The sequence below is a fragment of the Schistocerca cancellata genome, chromosome 1 (genome assembly GCF_023864275.1).
Source record: "Schistocerca cancellata isolate TAMUIC-IGC-003103 chromosome 1, iqSchCanc2.1, whole genome shotgun sequence".
NCBI classification, from domain to species: domain Eukaryota; kingdom Metazoa; phylum Arthropoda; class Insecta; order Orthoptera; family Acrididae; genus Schistocerca; species Schistocerca cancellata.
In genome coordinates, this window is record NC_064626.1 from 793,607,409 (window position 1) to 793,625,631 (window position 18,223).

The window sequence follows — 18,223 nt, forward strand, 5'->3', positions numbered from 1 at the left end:
ATTACAGAGCCCTGATAACGGACTTAGCCGCTGCGAGGCTTATAAGACCTGGCATTGTGGAATAGATGCCAAGACCCAATCTAGACCTAGTTATGTATATAGTAATATGCCTTTTACATTGTATACCCGCTCCTGTCGTAAAGTTAGTAATGAAGAAAAAATGCATGTATGGATGAAAGGACTTGGTGTACTTGCTGAGAATGTAACTGTAACTGGTGATGTAACCCTGTACTATAATTGTTAATACAGTCTTATCTGTAGCGTCAGCCGCCAATCGCTAGACGTACATCTGGTTCGCAGGAGAGCTTCTGTAAAGTTTGGAAGGTAGGAGACGAGATACTGGCAGAAGTAAAGCTGTGAGGACGGGGCCTGAGTCATGCTTAGGTAGCTCAGTTGCGTGTCCCGGATGGCGCAGTGGTTAACCCACCTGACTGCTAAGCACGTAATTCCAGGTTATAATACCGGTCGGGTACACATTTTCATTTGTTGCCGGCACGGTAGCTCAGCGTGTTCGGTCAGAGAGCCGGTTGGCCTCTGTAATAAAAAAAACTGAGTGCAAGGATCAACCACCGAACTTGAACAGGATGTCTTGCGACGTCCGCAACGACCAAACACAACGAACAAAAAAGTTGGTAGAGCACTTGACCGCGAAAGGCAAAGGTCCCGAGTTCGAGTCTCAGTCCGGCAGGAAGTTTGTTTATTTCCTATTGTACTTCGACGAAATGTGAGTAATTCATAGTCATACCAACAGTGTTTGTCGTTATTTTGCATGATATTTTAAAGTCCTCCAGGAGATCTATTCGAATGACGAGCTGCGTTAGCGTAATGGTTAGAGTGTATAGCTGTTAAGTGAAAGGTTCAAATCTTGTTCGGTGCTTAATATTTTCTTTATTTAAAAACAATATCGAAGTGTCTTACTTCATGGATTTTATTCGTTTGAATGTAATTTTTTGAAATTTCTAGTGGCAACTAAAATCGACCATACGGAAAGTATACGCTATGGACTTTTACCTCTCCAAACTCTTCAAAATTTCGTGCAATGGTTTACTGCATCTAATGCTGCACAATAACTGCGTTGAACATCGAAACAAAATTAAGTCATTTATGGAGGGGAAGTTATCAGTCAAGAAGATGTGTAAAAATCAAATTTTTGGGCCAAATAGGCTTTGTGAAATCGAATGATAAAGTGTGTCAAAGCAGTCGAAACACCATGTGTCTACACAAGCGAGCAGTGCAGTGATGACAAAATCGCGCACATCGCGTAATGCGGGGAGCACGTCTCTGTAGCAGCGAAAGGGTTAATGCGGCCATGGTGGCTATACTTCATAAACTGCGCCCCCCCCCCCCCCCCAAAGTAAGTTAGCGAACTATACTATGGCGCTGCTTCTCTTGGCGCATACAACTGGCAACGCAGCAATCTCCCGCGTCTGGGCGGGCATGCGCGAACCGCCAAGATAAAAGAATGAACTATAGTGTAGCGATCTGGCCAAAAATTTTCTGACACAATTTCATTTTCCTGAATACACCGAGAAGATAACACGTAATCTTTCTTACCTGTTAGCCGTTTATTTCCACTCTGGACGTCTGAATCTATTGATTTCCCTAGTAAGTATAACAACGCTGATCATTCGCAAACCCAATCAAGAACATAACAGACAGCGATTGGCGTTCGCTCGTTCGGCTTTACTCCGCTCAGCTCGTATAGCCCGGTCTCCTTTTGCCTGCAGGAAAGTTTATTTCTAGATGCGACGAGGTTTCCCCCGACAGACGTCACGTACACTATGCATGCATTCAAAAATCAAATTACGATTTATTCTGAAATCAACTTACAGTGTGTGTTCAAAAACTAACAGGGATGTGTTTCAAAATCATATGAGTAATCGAGAGACCAACGTGCGCTGGATGCTAGGCGTTTTGTGAAACAAGGTTTTTCCTCCTCAAGAATATGAATTTGGGACCCCTCTCCCTCCCTCATAGATACGGGCCTGCTGCGCATGCGTGAATCTGGCAGCTTGGGTGCAGCAGTAAAATTTTTCCCGGTTGCATCTAGCAGCTTGCTGCGACACTCATACGCCACTCAACTGCGCATGCGCATAAGCCCGCTCGTAACTGCTAAAACGAATCTAATGTACACAGTGGTGACGTCACGCTCATCGGAGGACATTTGTTGTTATGAAGCATTGCTTAGTCTCCCTAAAGCCTTTGACACAATTTGCTGTTGGCAAACGCTCGTATGAGCACTGTTTTGTTGTATATTGCACATTTCCTTTGCAATTAATGTTTTATTTTCTTTTTTTTCTCGTTCACGTTTTATTGTTGCAGTATTATTCTGCAAAAGCGCGATATAGTAATATCCTTTGTTAGAGTATCGATTCTTACCGGTCAAAATTACAAAAATTTAACTGAAAACTAACACAACGAAAAATTCCCGGATCTCCCGGGTCGTATACACCCTGGTCTTAACTGTCTGTGCTAACTACCTATGGGCCCAACACAATAGGTTTAAAACAATTTGATTTACTTCTGTGTGTAAAATATCTGATGAGATTAGATTCTGATATGTGGTTAACTTATTTTCATCACCAGCCACAAGTACTAGCCAAACAACCAGCTGTATAATTCTGAAGACTCTTATGGCCTCCTCTGTGTCAAAATGGGAATTTCCAATGGAAGCAGAGGGATAGATTACTATCAGGGACTGACACAGTGTGATATCTAAATGCAAATCATTAAAATAAACTGATAAACAAAGAATAATATTTTTCTACATCTACATATATACTCCGCAACCCACCCAACGGTGCGTGGTGGAGGGCACTTTACGTGCCACTGTCATTACCTCCCTTTCCTGTTCGTCGCGTATGGTTCGCGGGAAGAACGACTGTCTGAAAGCCTCCGTGTGTGCTCTAATCTACATTCGTGATCTCCTCGGGAGGTATAAGTAGGGGGAAGCAATATATCCAGAAACACACCCTTTTGAAACCTGGCGAGCAAGCTACAACACGATGCAGAGCGCCTCTCTTGCAGAGTCTGCCACTTGAGTTTGTTAAACCTCTCCGTAACGCTATCACGGTTACCAAATAACCCTGTGACGAAACGCGCCGCTCTTCTTTGGATCTTCTCTATGTCCTCCGTCAACCCGATCTGGTACGGATCCCACACTGATGCGCAATACTCAAGTATAGGTCGAACGAGTGTTTTGTAAGCCACCTCCTTTGTTGATGGACTACATTTTCTAAGGACTCTCCCAATGAATCTCAACCTGGTACCCGCCATACCAACAATTAATTTTATATGATCATTCCACTTCAAATCGCTCCGCACACATACTCCCAGATATTTTACAGAAGTAACTGCTACCAGTGTTTGTTCTGCTATCACATAATCATACAACAAAGGATCCTTCTTTCTATGTATTCGCAATACATTACATTTGTCTATGTTAAGGGTCAGTTGCCACTCCCTGCACCAAGTGCCTATCCGCTGCAGATCTTCCTGCATTTTGCTACGATTTTCTAATGCCGCAACTTCTCTGTATATTACAGCATCATCCGCGAAAAGCCGCATGGAACTTCCGACACTATCTACTAGGTCATTTATAAATATTGTGAAAAGCAATGGTCCCATAACACTCCCCTGTGGCACGCCAGAGGTTACTTTAACGTCTAGACGTCTCTCCATTGATAACAACATGCTGTGTTCTGTTTGCTAAAAACTCTTCAATCCAGCCACACGCTGGTCTGATATTCCGTAGGCTCTTACTTTGTTTATCAGGCGACAGTGCGGAACTGTATCGAACGCCTTCCGGAAGTCAAGGAAAATAGCATCTACCTGGGAGCCTGTATCTAATATTTTCTGGGTCTCATGAACAAATAAAGTGAGTTGGGTCTCACACGATCGCTGTTTCCGGAATCCATGTTGATTCCTACGTAGTAGATTCTGGGTTTCCAAAAACGACATGATACTCGAGCAAAAAACATGTTCTAAAATTCTACAACAGATCGACGTCAGAGATATAGGTCTATAGTTTTGCGCATCTGTTCGACGACCCTTCTAGAGACTGGGACTACCTGTGCTCTTTTCCAATCATTTGGAACCTTCCGTTCCTCTAGAGACTTGCGGTACACGGCTGTTAGAAGGGGGGCAAGTTCTTTCGCGTACTCTGTGTAGAATCGAATTGGTATCCCGTCAGGTCCAGTGGACTTTCCTCTGTTGAGTGATTCCAGTTGCTTTTCTATTCTTTGGACACTTATTTCGATGTCAACCATTTTTTCGTTTGTGCGAGGGTTTAGAGAAGGAACTGCAGTGCGGTCTTCCTCTGTGTAACAGCTTTGGAAAAAGGTGTTTAGTATTTCAGCTTTACACGTGTCATCCTCTGTTTCAATGCCTTCATCATCCCGGAGTGTCTGGATATGCTGTTTCGATCCACTTACTGATTTAACATAAGACCAGAACTTCCTAGGATTTTCTCTTCCTAGGATTTTCTGTCAAGTCGGTACATAGAATTTTACTTTCGAATTCACTGAACGCTTCACGCATAGCCCTCCTTACGCTAACTTTGACATCGTTTAGCTTCTGTTTGTCTGAGAGGTTTTGGCTGCGTTTAAACTTTGAGTGAAGCTCTCTTTGCTTTTGCAGTAGTTTCCTAACTTTGTTGTTGAACCACAGTGGGTTTTTTCCGTCCCTCACAGTTTTACTCGGCACATACCTGTCTAAAACGCATTTTACGATTGCCTTGAACTTTTTCCATAAACACTCAACATTGTCAGTGTCGGAACAGAAATTTTCGTTTCGATCTGTTAGGTAGTCTGAAATCTGCCTTCTATTACTCTTGCTAAACAGATAAACCTCCCTCCCTTTTTTTATATTCCTATTTACTTCCATATTCAGGGATATTGCAACAGCCTTATGATCACTGATTCCCTGTTTTGCGCTTACAGAGTCGAAAAGTTCGGGTCTGTTTGTTATCAGTAGGTCCAAGATGTTATCTTCACGAGTTGGTTCTCTGTTTAATTGCTCGAGGTAATTTTCGGATAGTGCACTCAGTATAATGTCACTCGATGCTCTGTCCCTACCACCTGTCCTAAACATCTCAGTTTACTGGGCATATACGAGCAAAGGTCAATAAAGTGAACAATTATAAAAAAAAAGTAGCTTTGTCCACTGTAATTGTATAATTAAGAGTGAGAATATCTCCCCCCCCCCCCCCCCCCCACATGGGTTGTTTATTTGATACAACAAATTAAGTATACAGGTAACATTTTGAATACCTCCATTAATTGTTTAGCAAAAGACTGTAATTCTTTTTATGTGAGGGAGAATGAATTAGGTCACCAAATGCCATCTTTGATTGATACATAAAGTTAAACGTGGAGCGAATGTCAGAATTGAGTGATACGGTACAGTACAGTTGTGTAGCAATATATGGCAAAGTGAAACTAATCATTTTTCAGTCCACTCAAAGCAGAATGTGCTTCAGGGGTTTTATAATTTTCTTGCAGGCCTAACTTCATGATTCAATAATAATATTAATAATATCAATTAGGTCCCAGTCATGAAAATAAATATAACCAAATAAAGACAGTTATTCACTGGAAAATAAAAAAGATACAAGACAGATTTTTAAAAAGAATATCATTTTTGTCTTTCTGATCAAAGATGTACATGAATATCTATAGAAATAGATTTATTTTATGTTAATTGACTATGACATATAAAATAATCTGGCCTGGAGCTGAGGTAAAAGCTTCTGGTCTTAGAACATTATTGGGACTGCAAACCAGGTATTTAAAGAAAGGAAGGAGAGCCAGTGGATAATTACATGGCCTCACTGAAGCAAAAAAAAAAAAAAAGGAACATCTATTACTATTATAGTTACGAGTTTTTTTTCTCTTTTCGATTTTGACTGTCACTGAGCATTATGTGTGGTGGCCAGTCTTACTTCATGTACTACTCTGCAGTCGTTTGTCCACGTAACGAGTTACAGAACATTAAATTTACACAGCATGATGTAAGTTGCTCTACACTGTCAAGTTCTCAAATTCCTTAATCACTAATCTGATCGTCATCTACTTTCTCTTCCATTTACAAAATACTGTTTTCAAGTTTCTTTCCTTTATATAGTCCTATGTACCTCTTCCATCTTTCAGCCTCCTCTTGCTTGATTAGTAGTGGCCTGACATCTAAGCTGTCTCTGTTTATACAACTGTTTCTCTTTTCTCTAAATTTTTTTAAAAAAATTTCCCATCTGGATTATACTTGGTGACAATTATTGAACTATATGAAATAAAATTTTCGCAACTTCTGAATGGTTTGCGTTAGTCATTCAAACTGCACAGTCGGCTGCGGGACATGATGGGAATTAATATGCATGTTTGGTTTAGCAACAAAGCCCACTTTCATTTGAACAGGTTTGTCAACAAGCAAACTGGCACATTTGGGGGACTGACAATCTGCATTTCACGGTTGAGACATCTCTTCACCCTCAGTGGGTGAAACGTGTTTTTTTTTTTTTTGGTTGGGTTTAAGGGCGCTCAACTGCTGAGGTCATTAGCGCCCAATCACTGTTGTTTGAGCACATGGAATCTGGTAAAACTCAAGGGGATGGAGGGGACACCAGAAGGACCCGACAAAGATGCAGACAAAATAAGTAAAAAGATTAAATGTCCTTGGACAAGCCAGTTAAAGTTATAAAACGCAGAATACGAGCAGCTGCTCGAGCGTCATCAGCTAAAACATCTGGTAAAGTGGTGAAACGTGTGGTGTGCTATGTTCAGTAACAGAATAATCAGTGTGATATTCCTTGATGACATGGTTACTACCGAATGGCATTTGAAGGTTTTGGAAGATGATTTCATCCCCATTATCCACAGTCACCCTGATTTTGACAAGACGTGATTCACGACCTCATTGAAGCAGCAGTGTGTCTGATGTCCTGGAGGAGCACTTTGGGGACTGTATTCTGGCTCTGAGATGCCCACAGGCCTCTTGCGTGGGCCTCGATTGGTCACCATATTCTCTGGATCTGAACATATGCAACTCATTTTTGTGGGGAAATATTAAAGACAAAATCTACAGTAATAACCCGAAAACCATTGCTGAGCTGAAAACAGCCATTCACAAGTGTAACGAACTTGTCATAACCTAAATCCGAATACCTGTAGTGACGTTTACATGTTGAATAAAGTGTGCACGCCCTAGTTGGTAAGTAACTAATTTTTTTTTTCCTAGTTCAATGATTGTCATTCTGTAAATAGACCATTCAGCCCAGAGGCCCACTGTGTGAAGGTCCTCAAGGCTGCACAATGTCAAAAAATTACAAAATTTATTCATAAAAGAACTGATTTGCTGATATTCCTCCCTTAGAAACTAAGTGAACTGGTCTTCATGGATGAGGAAACACTCATTTGCGAAGCTGCTCACAAAGATTTCATTACAACACAGAAAGCTTGTTGATGTCAGGTATCCCTCTGCTTTTGCATTTTTTGATCTAGTTAAAAATAGATACATCAAATGGCTGAGTAAAAAAAAAAAATTCTTCAATGGAGTACAAGGAGCTGAACTCATAGGTTACTCTTCAAGTTCATTTCATTTGTAGCCAGACTTTTTACATTTCCTGAAAAGCTACTGAAACTCTGTGTTCTAGAATAATTGATAACTTTTTGGGTAAAAACAAATAAGTTTCTATGGAGATTGTTGTTTTTCCTGATATTGATTCAGTGAACTGAATTTTTTGTTTGAAAAGGATATTTTGCATATGATGCAATTCATTAAAATATATATATGCTGAGAAGAAGAGGCTGGCTCACCAACTTCCATAAACAGGCTTTTGCAAGACAGTTTCAAATTCATATGATAAAGAATTCATACTGCACAATTTTCGGCACCAGAAACTTTAGCTTGCTTTCATGAGTTACTCCAAAAATAAGATGTGGGTGTATTACATTGTGGAATGACAGTAAGCAAAGCTTCCCAGTGACATCAACCTTTCCCATATTCATCGATGCTTCTAGTGCTTTGTATTTCTCTTCTAATACACCTGCTTTGCCACACTGCACTTTGCTAATTTCATTTTTAAGCATCTATATTTTCTTCTCTCATCACTCACATTTAACATCTCACTTAGTTCTGCTACATATTATCATTTTCTTTACTTTTCGTTTGCTGCTTTCACAAAATAAAGTTGTGTAAAAAATAATGGTTGAAGTAAGTGGTAGTAGTTGAAGTAAGTGGTAGTAAATGTATCAAAATAATTACATTGACAATAAATGTTATTTCATGGCTTCTGTAATGATACTACTGAAGCCATTTAAAGTAAAAACAGAACCAATTTAGGAATTATACAGGCTGAAAAATAAAGACATGTAATTGACTGGTGAACAAATAAATGTTACAAAATAACTGTATTTCATATGTGGTGGTGTATTTCAATGAAGCAGAATTTGGTACCATCTCATTGTACAGAATGTAAGGAAATAGAGAGATGAAACAAAGAACACAGTGGTAAATTTTTAATCAAAATTCTGTATTTTTTGACAATTATAATCTGTATGCACATGAACAGTTCCAACAAATGAGAATTATCTTGATACTAATGAAAATAAAAAAGATATCAGTGCCTCAACGATCTAGTAAGTGAAAATATGTGTACAGAGTGTTTCAGAAGTGGTCAACATTTAGGGATATGAATAATAATAATAATAATAATAATAATAATAATAATAATAATTTGAAACAAGTAAATACGGGATCTGAAATGCATGCCTTAAGAGCATCTTGATCTTTGATACTGTGAAACATATCTCTTCTATTGCAAGCTCTTTACTTTCCATTTTTTTGGGAAATGGTAGTACGGGCAAAAACAAGACAAAAAGTCTAATAAAAGTGTTCTCAAAAATGCACACCTTTAGAGCTATGATCACTTGTTCATCTTCGCTACTTTGAAACAACTCTTCTAATGAACAAGTGTTCGTAACTTTTAAGGTATGCATTTTAGAGTACATGTTTACTACACTTTTTTTTCCTTCTTGTTTGGGTCCATACCACCATGCCCCAAAACATGGAAAGGAAAGGAAAGAGCTTGCAGTAGGAGAGGTCAGTTTCACAGTATCAAAAACCAAGAATTGCTCGTAGCTCTTAAGGCATGCATTTCAGATCCCGTATTTACTTGTTTCAAATTATTATTATTATTATTATTATTATTATTATTATTATTATTATTCATATACTTGACTTTTTTTGTTTCGAATGATTGTTCCTGTCACATCCCTGAATATTAACCATCACTTCTGAACACCCTGCATGTTGACAAATGTTCTGATCAGCATATATTCTGAATACATGTAAAAAAATATTCAACTTCATAGACAGTTACAAATATATCTTATTTTGTTCTAAATTACACAACAGCTAAAATAGCATACTACAAAAAGCTCAATTCCAGATAAATAAATCACAAATTTAGAGAGCTCTGAATTGAATTTTTCTGAAAGACTTCCACATATTCTATAACAGTGGCAATAAGTTTTTCAGCCATTTTTTTTACCTCAGTGCGGGGATTGTAGGGGAAGTCTTCAAATCTATATCGATAAGGCTTCCCATCTGCTGCGTGATATACTGACTGGAACATAACAACAGGTTTTTCACGGGGAAATCCAGGAGGCAATGTGAAGTGCAAAATGAAATAAAAATCTCTCCATTCAAGTAAAAAGGAAGCTCTGGTAAAGCCAATGCCATCATATTCCAAGACACCATTACCAAAATGATGAAAAAGAGCAGTAATAAGTTCTCTCCTTCTGTCATGGGCGGCAGCGGCAGCATCAATTCGGTCCTGTAAGCGTGCCGTTACCACAGGAACATAGTCCATCAAGCAACTACCACCAGGTGGAAATGGGGGTAATGACATTCCACTACCTCCAACACCCTCAAGTGCTGCCTCAGCCTGTAGTGACAGCAGCAGCTGCGGAGTGATGCGACCTCCTTCAGTAGGAGAGTGGAATGTCACGGTCAAAGTAGCAGTGGGCTCACCAGTATTCCCAAGGGGCTGTGGAATTGCTGAGAAATCCACCTGCGCAACAAAAACACATACAATTAGCAAACTGAATTTTCCTTCCATGATAGCGATTATAATTAAACCCCAGAGAGAGAGAGAGAGAGAGAGAGAGAGAGAGAGAGATAGAGAGAGAGAGATCCACCATAAAATCCAACAAGTTTGCCATCAACTGTAATATGAGGGTGGTTGGAAAGTTCTTGGATCGGAATAGAAAAAGTACTTACATCACTGAAACTTTTTTATTTTTCCATGTAGTCTCCTTGAAGATTAATGCATTTAGTCCAACGAAATTCCAGTGCCTTGATCCTATCTCAAAAATGAGTTTCCTCCAGACCTGCAAAATAGTTGTCAACTCCGACTATCAATTCTTCATTTGAAGTGAATCTTTGGCCACCAAGAAAAATTTTCAGTTTTGGGAGGAGATGGAAGGCTGATGGAGCCATATCTGGTGAGTAAAGCAGGTGTGGCAAAAATTCATATCTTAGTTCATGGAATTTTGCCACGGCGATGAGACGGCACATGTGTGCGGGCACACATTGTCTAGATGGAAGATGACTTTCTTCCTTGGCCTTTGTCCCACACATTTTGTTGCAATTTGTCCATGAGGTTAGTACAGTATTCTCCAGTAATTGTTTGCCCAGTGGGGAGATAATCTACAAACAGAATCCCCTTCACATCTCAACAAACCAGCACAAAATATGTTGTTCACTTCTCCTAAAACGGGCATAACATTGTTCTGATATGATCATTCTCATGCATATTTGATCCAGCGTCAAGAGTCGCGGCACCCATCTGGCAGGTAATTTTTTCTTTTCTAATTCTTCAGTTAAAACGTGACATATCCTTTCAGATGACATCTGGCAAATGTGAGCAATTTCACACATTTTCAATTGGCGATCCTCTGTGACCATTTTGTGCACTTTTGCAAAGATTTCTGGAGTAGTTACAAATCTTGGCCAACCACTGCGCGGATCGTCATCTAAGCTCTCCCGACCAAATTTACATTCATTTGTTCACTTGGCAACAGTAGCATATGATGGAGCAGAGTCCCCCAGTTTACTCTGGAAATCAGCATGAATATACTCTGCATTCATACTTTTCTTCATGAAGTACTTAATCACTGCTCGAATCTCTATTTTTTCCATCTTCACAAATCACTATGCAGGAACAACAACAGAACCATGTTGCCGCAACAGCTCTCTGCCAAGAGCGCTGATGTGGCACATGTTTACAATCAACAGTCCAATGAATACCACCTGAACAACTCGTTGCACTAGCGCTGACCTCTTGTGGTGATCCTGAGAACTTTTTCAAACCATCCTCGTATTTATTACAATTTTCACAAGGGACAAAAGAAATTGATAGATACATAATTATTTATAATGAAGTTCTAAGGGAGAAATTAACTGCAGCAGAAGTGCCTATATTAACTGATAAAAAAAAGGATAATAAAGCTACATATTATAAATGAAAGAATTTTGGTGCTTAGGCAGGCAGAAGTAGAGAGAGAAACTTCAGTAGTCACGTAAGTTCCAGAGGGGAAAAAAATACAACACTCTCTTATCTCATTACAAAAGATCTGCAAAATCGATTTTATTAATGTGACAGGTGATCTGAATGCTCATGTACAGAACAAACCAATCAGAGAAGAAATGGGAAATTAAGGTGAACCCTTACTGAATGAAAATGGTGAAGGAATTTGCTACTTACAACCAATTAAAAGTCATCAACAGCTATTTAAGGACATCCATAAATATTCAAAGACTGCAAGAGGACAGTAGCTGATCAATTGTTCACAACATAATGGTTAATAAAAGACTAGGATCAGATGCAGCAGGTACCAGAATGCATAGAGGAAGTGACTTATACACAGGTCATTCACTATGTAGCACATACCTGAATACTTAGAGGAAGTGACTTATACACAGACCATTCATTATCTGGTTATTACAAAAAATAGAATCCTTGCTAAATGGAGAAAAGAATGGAATGTGCGAGTACAGAGGGTTGAAGTGTATAAAATACACACATCAAAAAAAGTTTTGCATCACCCCTCTTCCCAGAACTACTGAAGATACATGTTGACTGTGGATATTGTATCACAGACACAGTCCCTTTGACTGTTCAGAAATGTCACTAAACCCGCACAAAGATATAAAAAACCATGCAGGAGCAGCACCTATTAGATAGAGGTGGTCCGGTCCGACAGCCAACCTGTTCCAGTCAGTCCACCAGGACGGAGGTACACAGCTCATTTTGTCTGTAGTTCAACCATGCCTAGACGGTCAATACCGCAGTTTGATCGCGTGCGCATTGTTACTTTGTGCCAGGAAGGGCTCTCAACAAGGGAAGTGTCCAGGTGTCTCGGAGTGAACCAAAGCGATGTTGTTCAGATATGGAGGAGATACAGGGAGACAGGAACTGTCAATGACAGGCCTAGCTCAGGCCCTCCAAGGGCTACTACTGCAGCGGATGTCCACTACATACGGATTCTGGCTCGGAGGAACCCTGACAGCAACGCCACCATGTTCAATAATGCTTTTCGTGCAGTCACAGGACTTGTGTTACAATTCAAACTGCGCGCAATGGGGTGCATGATGCTTAACTTCACTCCCGACGTCCCTGGGAAGATCCATCTTTGCAACCACAACACCATGGAGCGTGGTGCAGATGGGCCCAACAACATGGCGAATGGACTGCTCAGGATTGGCATCACGTTCTCTTCACCGATGAGTGTCGTGTATGCCCTCAACCAGACATTTGTCGGAGACATGTTTGAAGGCAACCTGGATACGCTGAATGCCTTAGACACACTGTCCAGCAAGTGCAGCAAGGTGGTGGTTCTCCAATTTTTTGGGGTGGCTTTATGTGGGGCCGACATATGCTGCTGATTGTCATGGAAGGCACCATAACAGCTGTACAATATGTAAATGCCATCATCCGACCGATAACGCAACCATATTGGCAAGGCACTCGTCTTTATGGATGACAATCCACGCCCCCATCGTGCACATCTTGTGAATGATGTCCTTCACGATAATGACATGTTCTCCAGACTTGAATCCTATCCAACATGCATGGGATAGATTGAAAAGGGTTGTTTATGGACAATGTGACCCACCAATCACCAAATCACCATAGAGGAGTGGGACAATCTGGACCAACAGTGCCTTGATGAACTTGTGGATAGTATGCCACATCGAATACAGGCATCCATCAATGCAAGAGGACGTGCTGCTGAGTATTAGAGGTACCAGTGTGTACAGCAATCTGGACCACTACCTCTGAAGGTCTTGCTGTATGGTGATACAACATGCAATATGTGATTCTCATGAGCAATAAAAAGGGCACAAATAATGTTTATGGTATCTCTATTCAATTTTTCTGTACAGGTTCTGGAACTCTCGGAACCAAGGTGATGCAAAAACTTTTTTTTGATGTGAGTATATTTAACATGCAATATGTGATTCTCATGAGCAATAAAAAGGGCACAAATAATGTTTATGGTATCTCTATTCAATTTTCTGTACAGGTTCTGGAACTCTCGGAACCAAGGTGATGCAAAACTTTTTTTTGATGTGAGTATATTTGTTGCAAGATGAAGGATAGAAAGTACCTCTATCGCAGTTGCTTAAAATATATTTAGTTGAGATTCCAACAAGTACTCCTATTAACAAACAATGGGAAACTATAACTTTAGCAATAAAGGAAGCAGTAGGTGAAGCTATTGGGAGGGCAAGGAAATTAAGAAGAAAGCATGGGTTAAAACTAGGGAATGGAGAAATTCCAGAACCTGTCAAGCAAACACAAGTAGCTTATCTAAAAATGATATGGTACTGAAAAAAATGAGGAATACTGTAAAACATGTACAAATATTGTTAAGTCAGTAACAAGGCAACTAAGGCAAGAATCTTGAGACAGATCAATAAATTCAATAGATGATGTCCATGGGAGGCAAGACAGCTTATAAATAAATATTGTAACATCTTAATAATGATGAAAGAAACTGTCAATATAAATGTAGTTTAAGGAGAATCTTGGATCTAGCATTATAAATAATTGTGGTATGGTCAAAGATAGTGTGAAGAAGATCAAAGAACAGATAACAGAGCTGTGGGAATTGATGGAACAGTGTAGTATTGCAATCCTTTGAAAATAGGGAAGCTCCAGGAATACATAAAATGAATTTAGAGGTGTTCCAATATAGTGGGATGATATTTACATTCACATAAGTAAGTTGCTAACCCTTTTCTAAGAAAGGAAAATTATACCAGACGAATGTAGAAACGTTACAGTAATATTATTTTTCAAGAAAGACAATGTAAGTTCTTGTAATAACTATCATACAACAAGTCTGGTAAATGGTGGATGATTGTAAAATAATAAACAATACACTTTTATTGAAAGAACAATGTGGATTCAGACAGTATAATAAACACTACTCATGACATAAGCCTTGGGCCTGTTCTGACTGGCCGACTACCCACTTAACAAGGCAGCAAGAGAAGCACTCTATGTTCGTGGGAAATGGGATCAGCATGTCACCAATCCTTCCAGATGTTATTTCCAGCGGATTAATCCTGATGATGCCATTAACTTCACACACACGGGCGCATGCGAGTGCGCGCCCACACACACACACACACACACACACACACACACACACACACACACACACACACACACAGAGAGAGAGAGAGAGAGAGAGAGAGAGAGAGAGAAAATGCTTTTCTAGATGATCAATTTATCCAACAGGATGATTATGAAAAGCTTCAGAAATCATTACATATGCTAAATAATCAAGACATGGCAAAGAAAATACCCAATTAGAGCCAAGATAATAATCGAAGATCAACCAATAGACCAAGTTTGAAGCTTCTCTCTTTCTGGTTGTGATTTATCTTTTAACAATGATGATAAAGTGGAGAAAAGCTTCACTTATTTCAATACTGTGTGTGGACCAACTCAGCAAAAATGGAAGGTTAAAGTGAGGGAAGAGATCCAAGAGATCCAAATTTTGGCTGTGCCTACACTGATGTATGGAAGCAAGAAGTGGGTGCATAAAATGAATTATGGAAACAAAATACAATCATATAAAATGTGATTCCCCTGATCAACGAAAGGGCACTTCCTAAAAGACAACAAATGAATGAAGAGATAAGGCACCAATTAAATATCTTCTCAATGACAGGATTTCCCTAAACAAGAGAAACTGCAAAAACACATTTTTAGAATTCCAAAACTTGCAACCTACTGGCAGAGAAGATGACAGAAAAACTGGGGTAGGAAAAAACTAACAACCTAATCCTGGAGGATTAAGCAAGTAAGTAAGTAAGTAAATAAATAAATTTCCACAACCACAATTTCAAGAGGTTAATATGGTGAAAACACTTAAGATCGAAATTGCAACTATAAACAATGAAATAAATGGTACAGTCGATGATGAACATATCATTTAAAAAATTCAATGAGTCTGTAATTCCAAAACAAATACAGTTGTATAATTAAGTCTATTATGTGGACCATACAACTGTAGCATCATGTTAAAAGCTCACCCTATAAAAACAATTATAATAAAATCAAACAATTTTTTGCCTGAATGAGATTTTCACTCTGCAGCGGAGTGTGCACTGATATGAAACTTCCTGGCAGATTAAACCTGTGTGCCCGACCGAGACTCGAACTCGGGAGTTCGAGTCTCGGTCGGGCACACAGTTTTAATCTGCCAGGAAGTTTCAATTTTTTGCCTATCCCTTTGTGAGACACCAAGGGACAGAAGCAAATAACATTCGTGTAGTATGTACACAGGAGTACACTACTGCTGTCATAAAATTCTTCTGGGCTGCTCAACATAACATACTGTAAAAATTACAATGGTGACGAACGCTAGAGGTTTCTGAGGGTCGTCAATAAGTAATGCAACACTTTTTTTTTTTCCTCGGTTAATTTAAGCTGAAACAAATGCAGAATTTGTTGTTGGACTTTGTGGAATATTCCCACTGCAGTTCCTATAATTTCATGAAGTTCAGATAGGGGGCACCACTATACGTAGCCTTCAAAATGGTGTCTGTAGCAGAGGAGCATTCCAAGGAGAGAGCTGTCATTGAGTTTCTTTTGGCAGAAAACCAGAGCATCGCAAACATTCATATGCACTTGCAGAACGTCTACAGAGAAGTGACAGTAAACAGCAGCATAAAGGTCATGCATCTACCCGATCTCTCACATGTCAGCTAGCCACACACAGCTGCGGTCGACGGATCACAATAAAACACCTTGGTGCTAAAGTGGATATCTCTGTTGGTAGAGCTGACACCCAAGTCTGCGCATTGAAGAGGAGTTCAGAAGACTTCAATGAACTTTTCTTCCTCATATACCCTAAAGGCCGGATCTTGCACCTTCCAACTTCCACCTGTTTGGCCCAAATGAAGGATGCACTCCGTGAGAAGCAGTACATGGACGATGGTGAGGCAATTGATGCAGCAAGACATTGGCTCTGATGGCAACCAGACTCTGCAGACGTACGGGACCTCTCAGTAAGTTGGCATAAGGCTGTTGCATTGAAATGAGAGTAAGTTGAAAAATAGGGTTTTTTTTAGCCAAAAGAGTGGAGAATAATATGGTGTTTTGCAACTCTGAATAAAACCAACCTACTTTCAGAAAAAAATGTGTTGCATTACTTTTTGAATGCCCAAGTGCAGTGTGCAATAGTCAACAATTCTCAAGAATTTAATGTAAACCTTCATTAAGCACTTATAGGCAATGTTGTGATCTGTGAGTAACTGATTTCTCATTGCATTCTGTTGACTTTTCACATCTCAACTGTGTTGAGGCAAATGTGTATTTTGTATTTAGAAAGTGAAATTTATTTCTGGACACTGCAAAACTTATTATCATAATTCAAAATATTTCTAGTGGTTCAGAACTCCATGAGCTTTCAGCCAAGGTCACTCTTATATTTGTCAAATGGTAGCTACTGACTGACTTAGTGGTGTTGTGTGTGTGTGTGTGTGTGTGTGTGTGTGTGTGTGTGTGTGTGTGTGGCAAGGAGGAGGTTACAAGAAAGGGGAGAGACAGATCTTAGTTGAATCCTGTCTGCCTTCTTGGGGAATCTTAGAAGACTGATTGTCCACCAAAACCTTTCATTAAACCTATTTTCTTACAGTTAATGTGTTGAATTTACTATCAGTTCTGAGTATGTACTGTTCTGGATGAGTACTCATCATCAGACAGTTGACCACTTAATTTCTGAATGCCAATTGTCACTCATCGAGCATTGTATACATCGCAGCAAAACAGCAGGACATATTATTCTTGCTTTAACTGAGGTTGAAGAGCAGCACTACAATAAAAACACATCACCAAGACTCGCCATACAGCGAAGGTAGGCTACACTTTTTCAGCATAAGAGCATCTTTTTGTATTCTAACCACCTTGCCTGAAGGCCAAGGAGTGATGAGACTAGATAAGTTGGGGAATGGAGACATGGTCAACATCCACTGACACTGGGTTTGCATGAAATACACGACGAGCAGTGTTGCTTGGGATAACTCCAGGTACACCGTGCAAGAATGAAACTGAAAAAGCCAGCTGAAACACCAGAGGAAATGTGCCTGACGAGTCTTAGGAGAGACACCTGGTGTACACTCCAGCAATTAAAGCTGGAACACCAGGAAGGATAGCAATAATGAAATTTTTATTATAGAGAATAGATGATTAATTTTATAGGTGATTTTGGCACATACAGGGTGCGAAATTTAGTACACAAAACTGCCAACACTTGCAGTAACAACAGCACTATGCCATGGGGTACCAAGAAAACTAAACTTGGACAACAGACATGGACATGAAATTCCATGCTTCTTAACTCTATGCCACAGTTCACTGTTCATAGTTTTTGGCGAGTGGTGCTGTGCAAGTCTCTCAGCAACCTGTGCCCTGATGTTTCCAATATGAGCGAGACCTGGAGAATGTACTGACGAGGGCACCAATCACACAGATTCTGTATCAAAGTATGTCAGGATAGCCACGCAACCTGGGCAATGTTGAAAGATAACATGCTGTGACTTCGAAGATCTGGCCAGCCATTGGTCTAAACACATCAAATGTAATGCCCACAATCCGAATTACCTGTTGTGTGAGTGGCAATTGTCTCGTTCACGCATCAGTTGTGAG

General features: G+C 39.7%; 1 protein-coding gene across 1 annotated transcript in view; it reads right to left on the reverse strand.

Annotated features, from left to right (window-relative positions):
- Positions 1–8,498: 8,498 nt before the first annotated feature.
- LOC126187724 (BRISC and BRCA1-A complex member 2-like) overlaps positions 8,499–18,223 on the reverse strand; it is a 62,886-nt gene continuing 53,161 nt past the window's right edge. Inside the window, exon 4 of the mRNA XM_049928972.1 lies at positions 8,499–10,066. Coding sequence (XP_049784929.1) covers positions 9,452–10,066 — 615 coding nt within the window. The 3' untranslated portion in view covers positions 8,499–9,451. The remainder of the gene's footprint in view (positions 10,067–18,223) is intronic.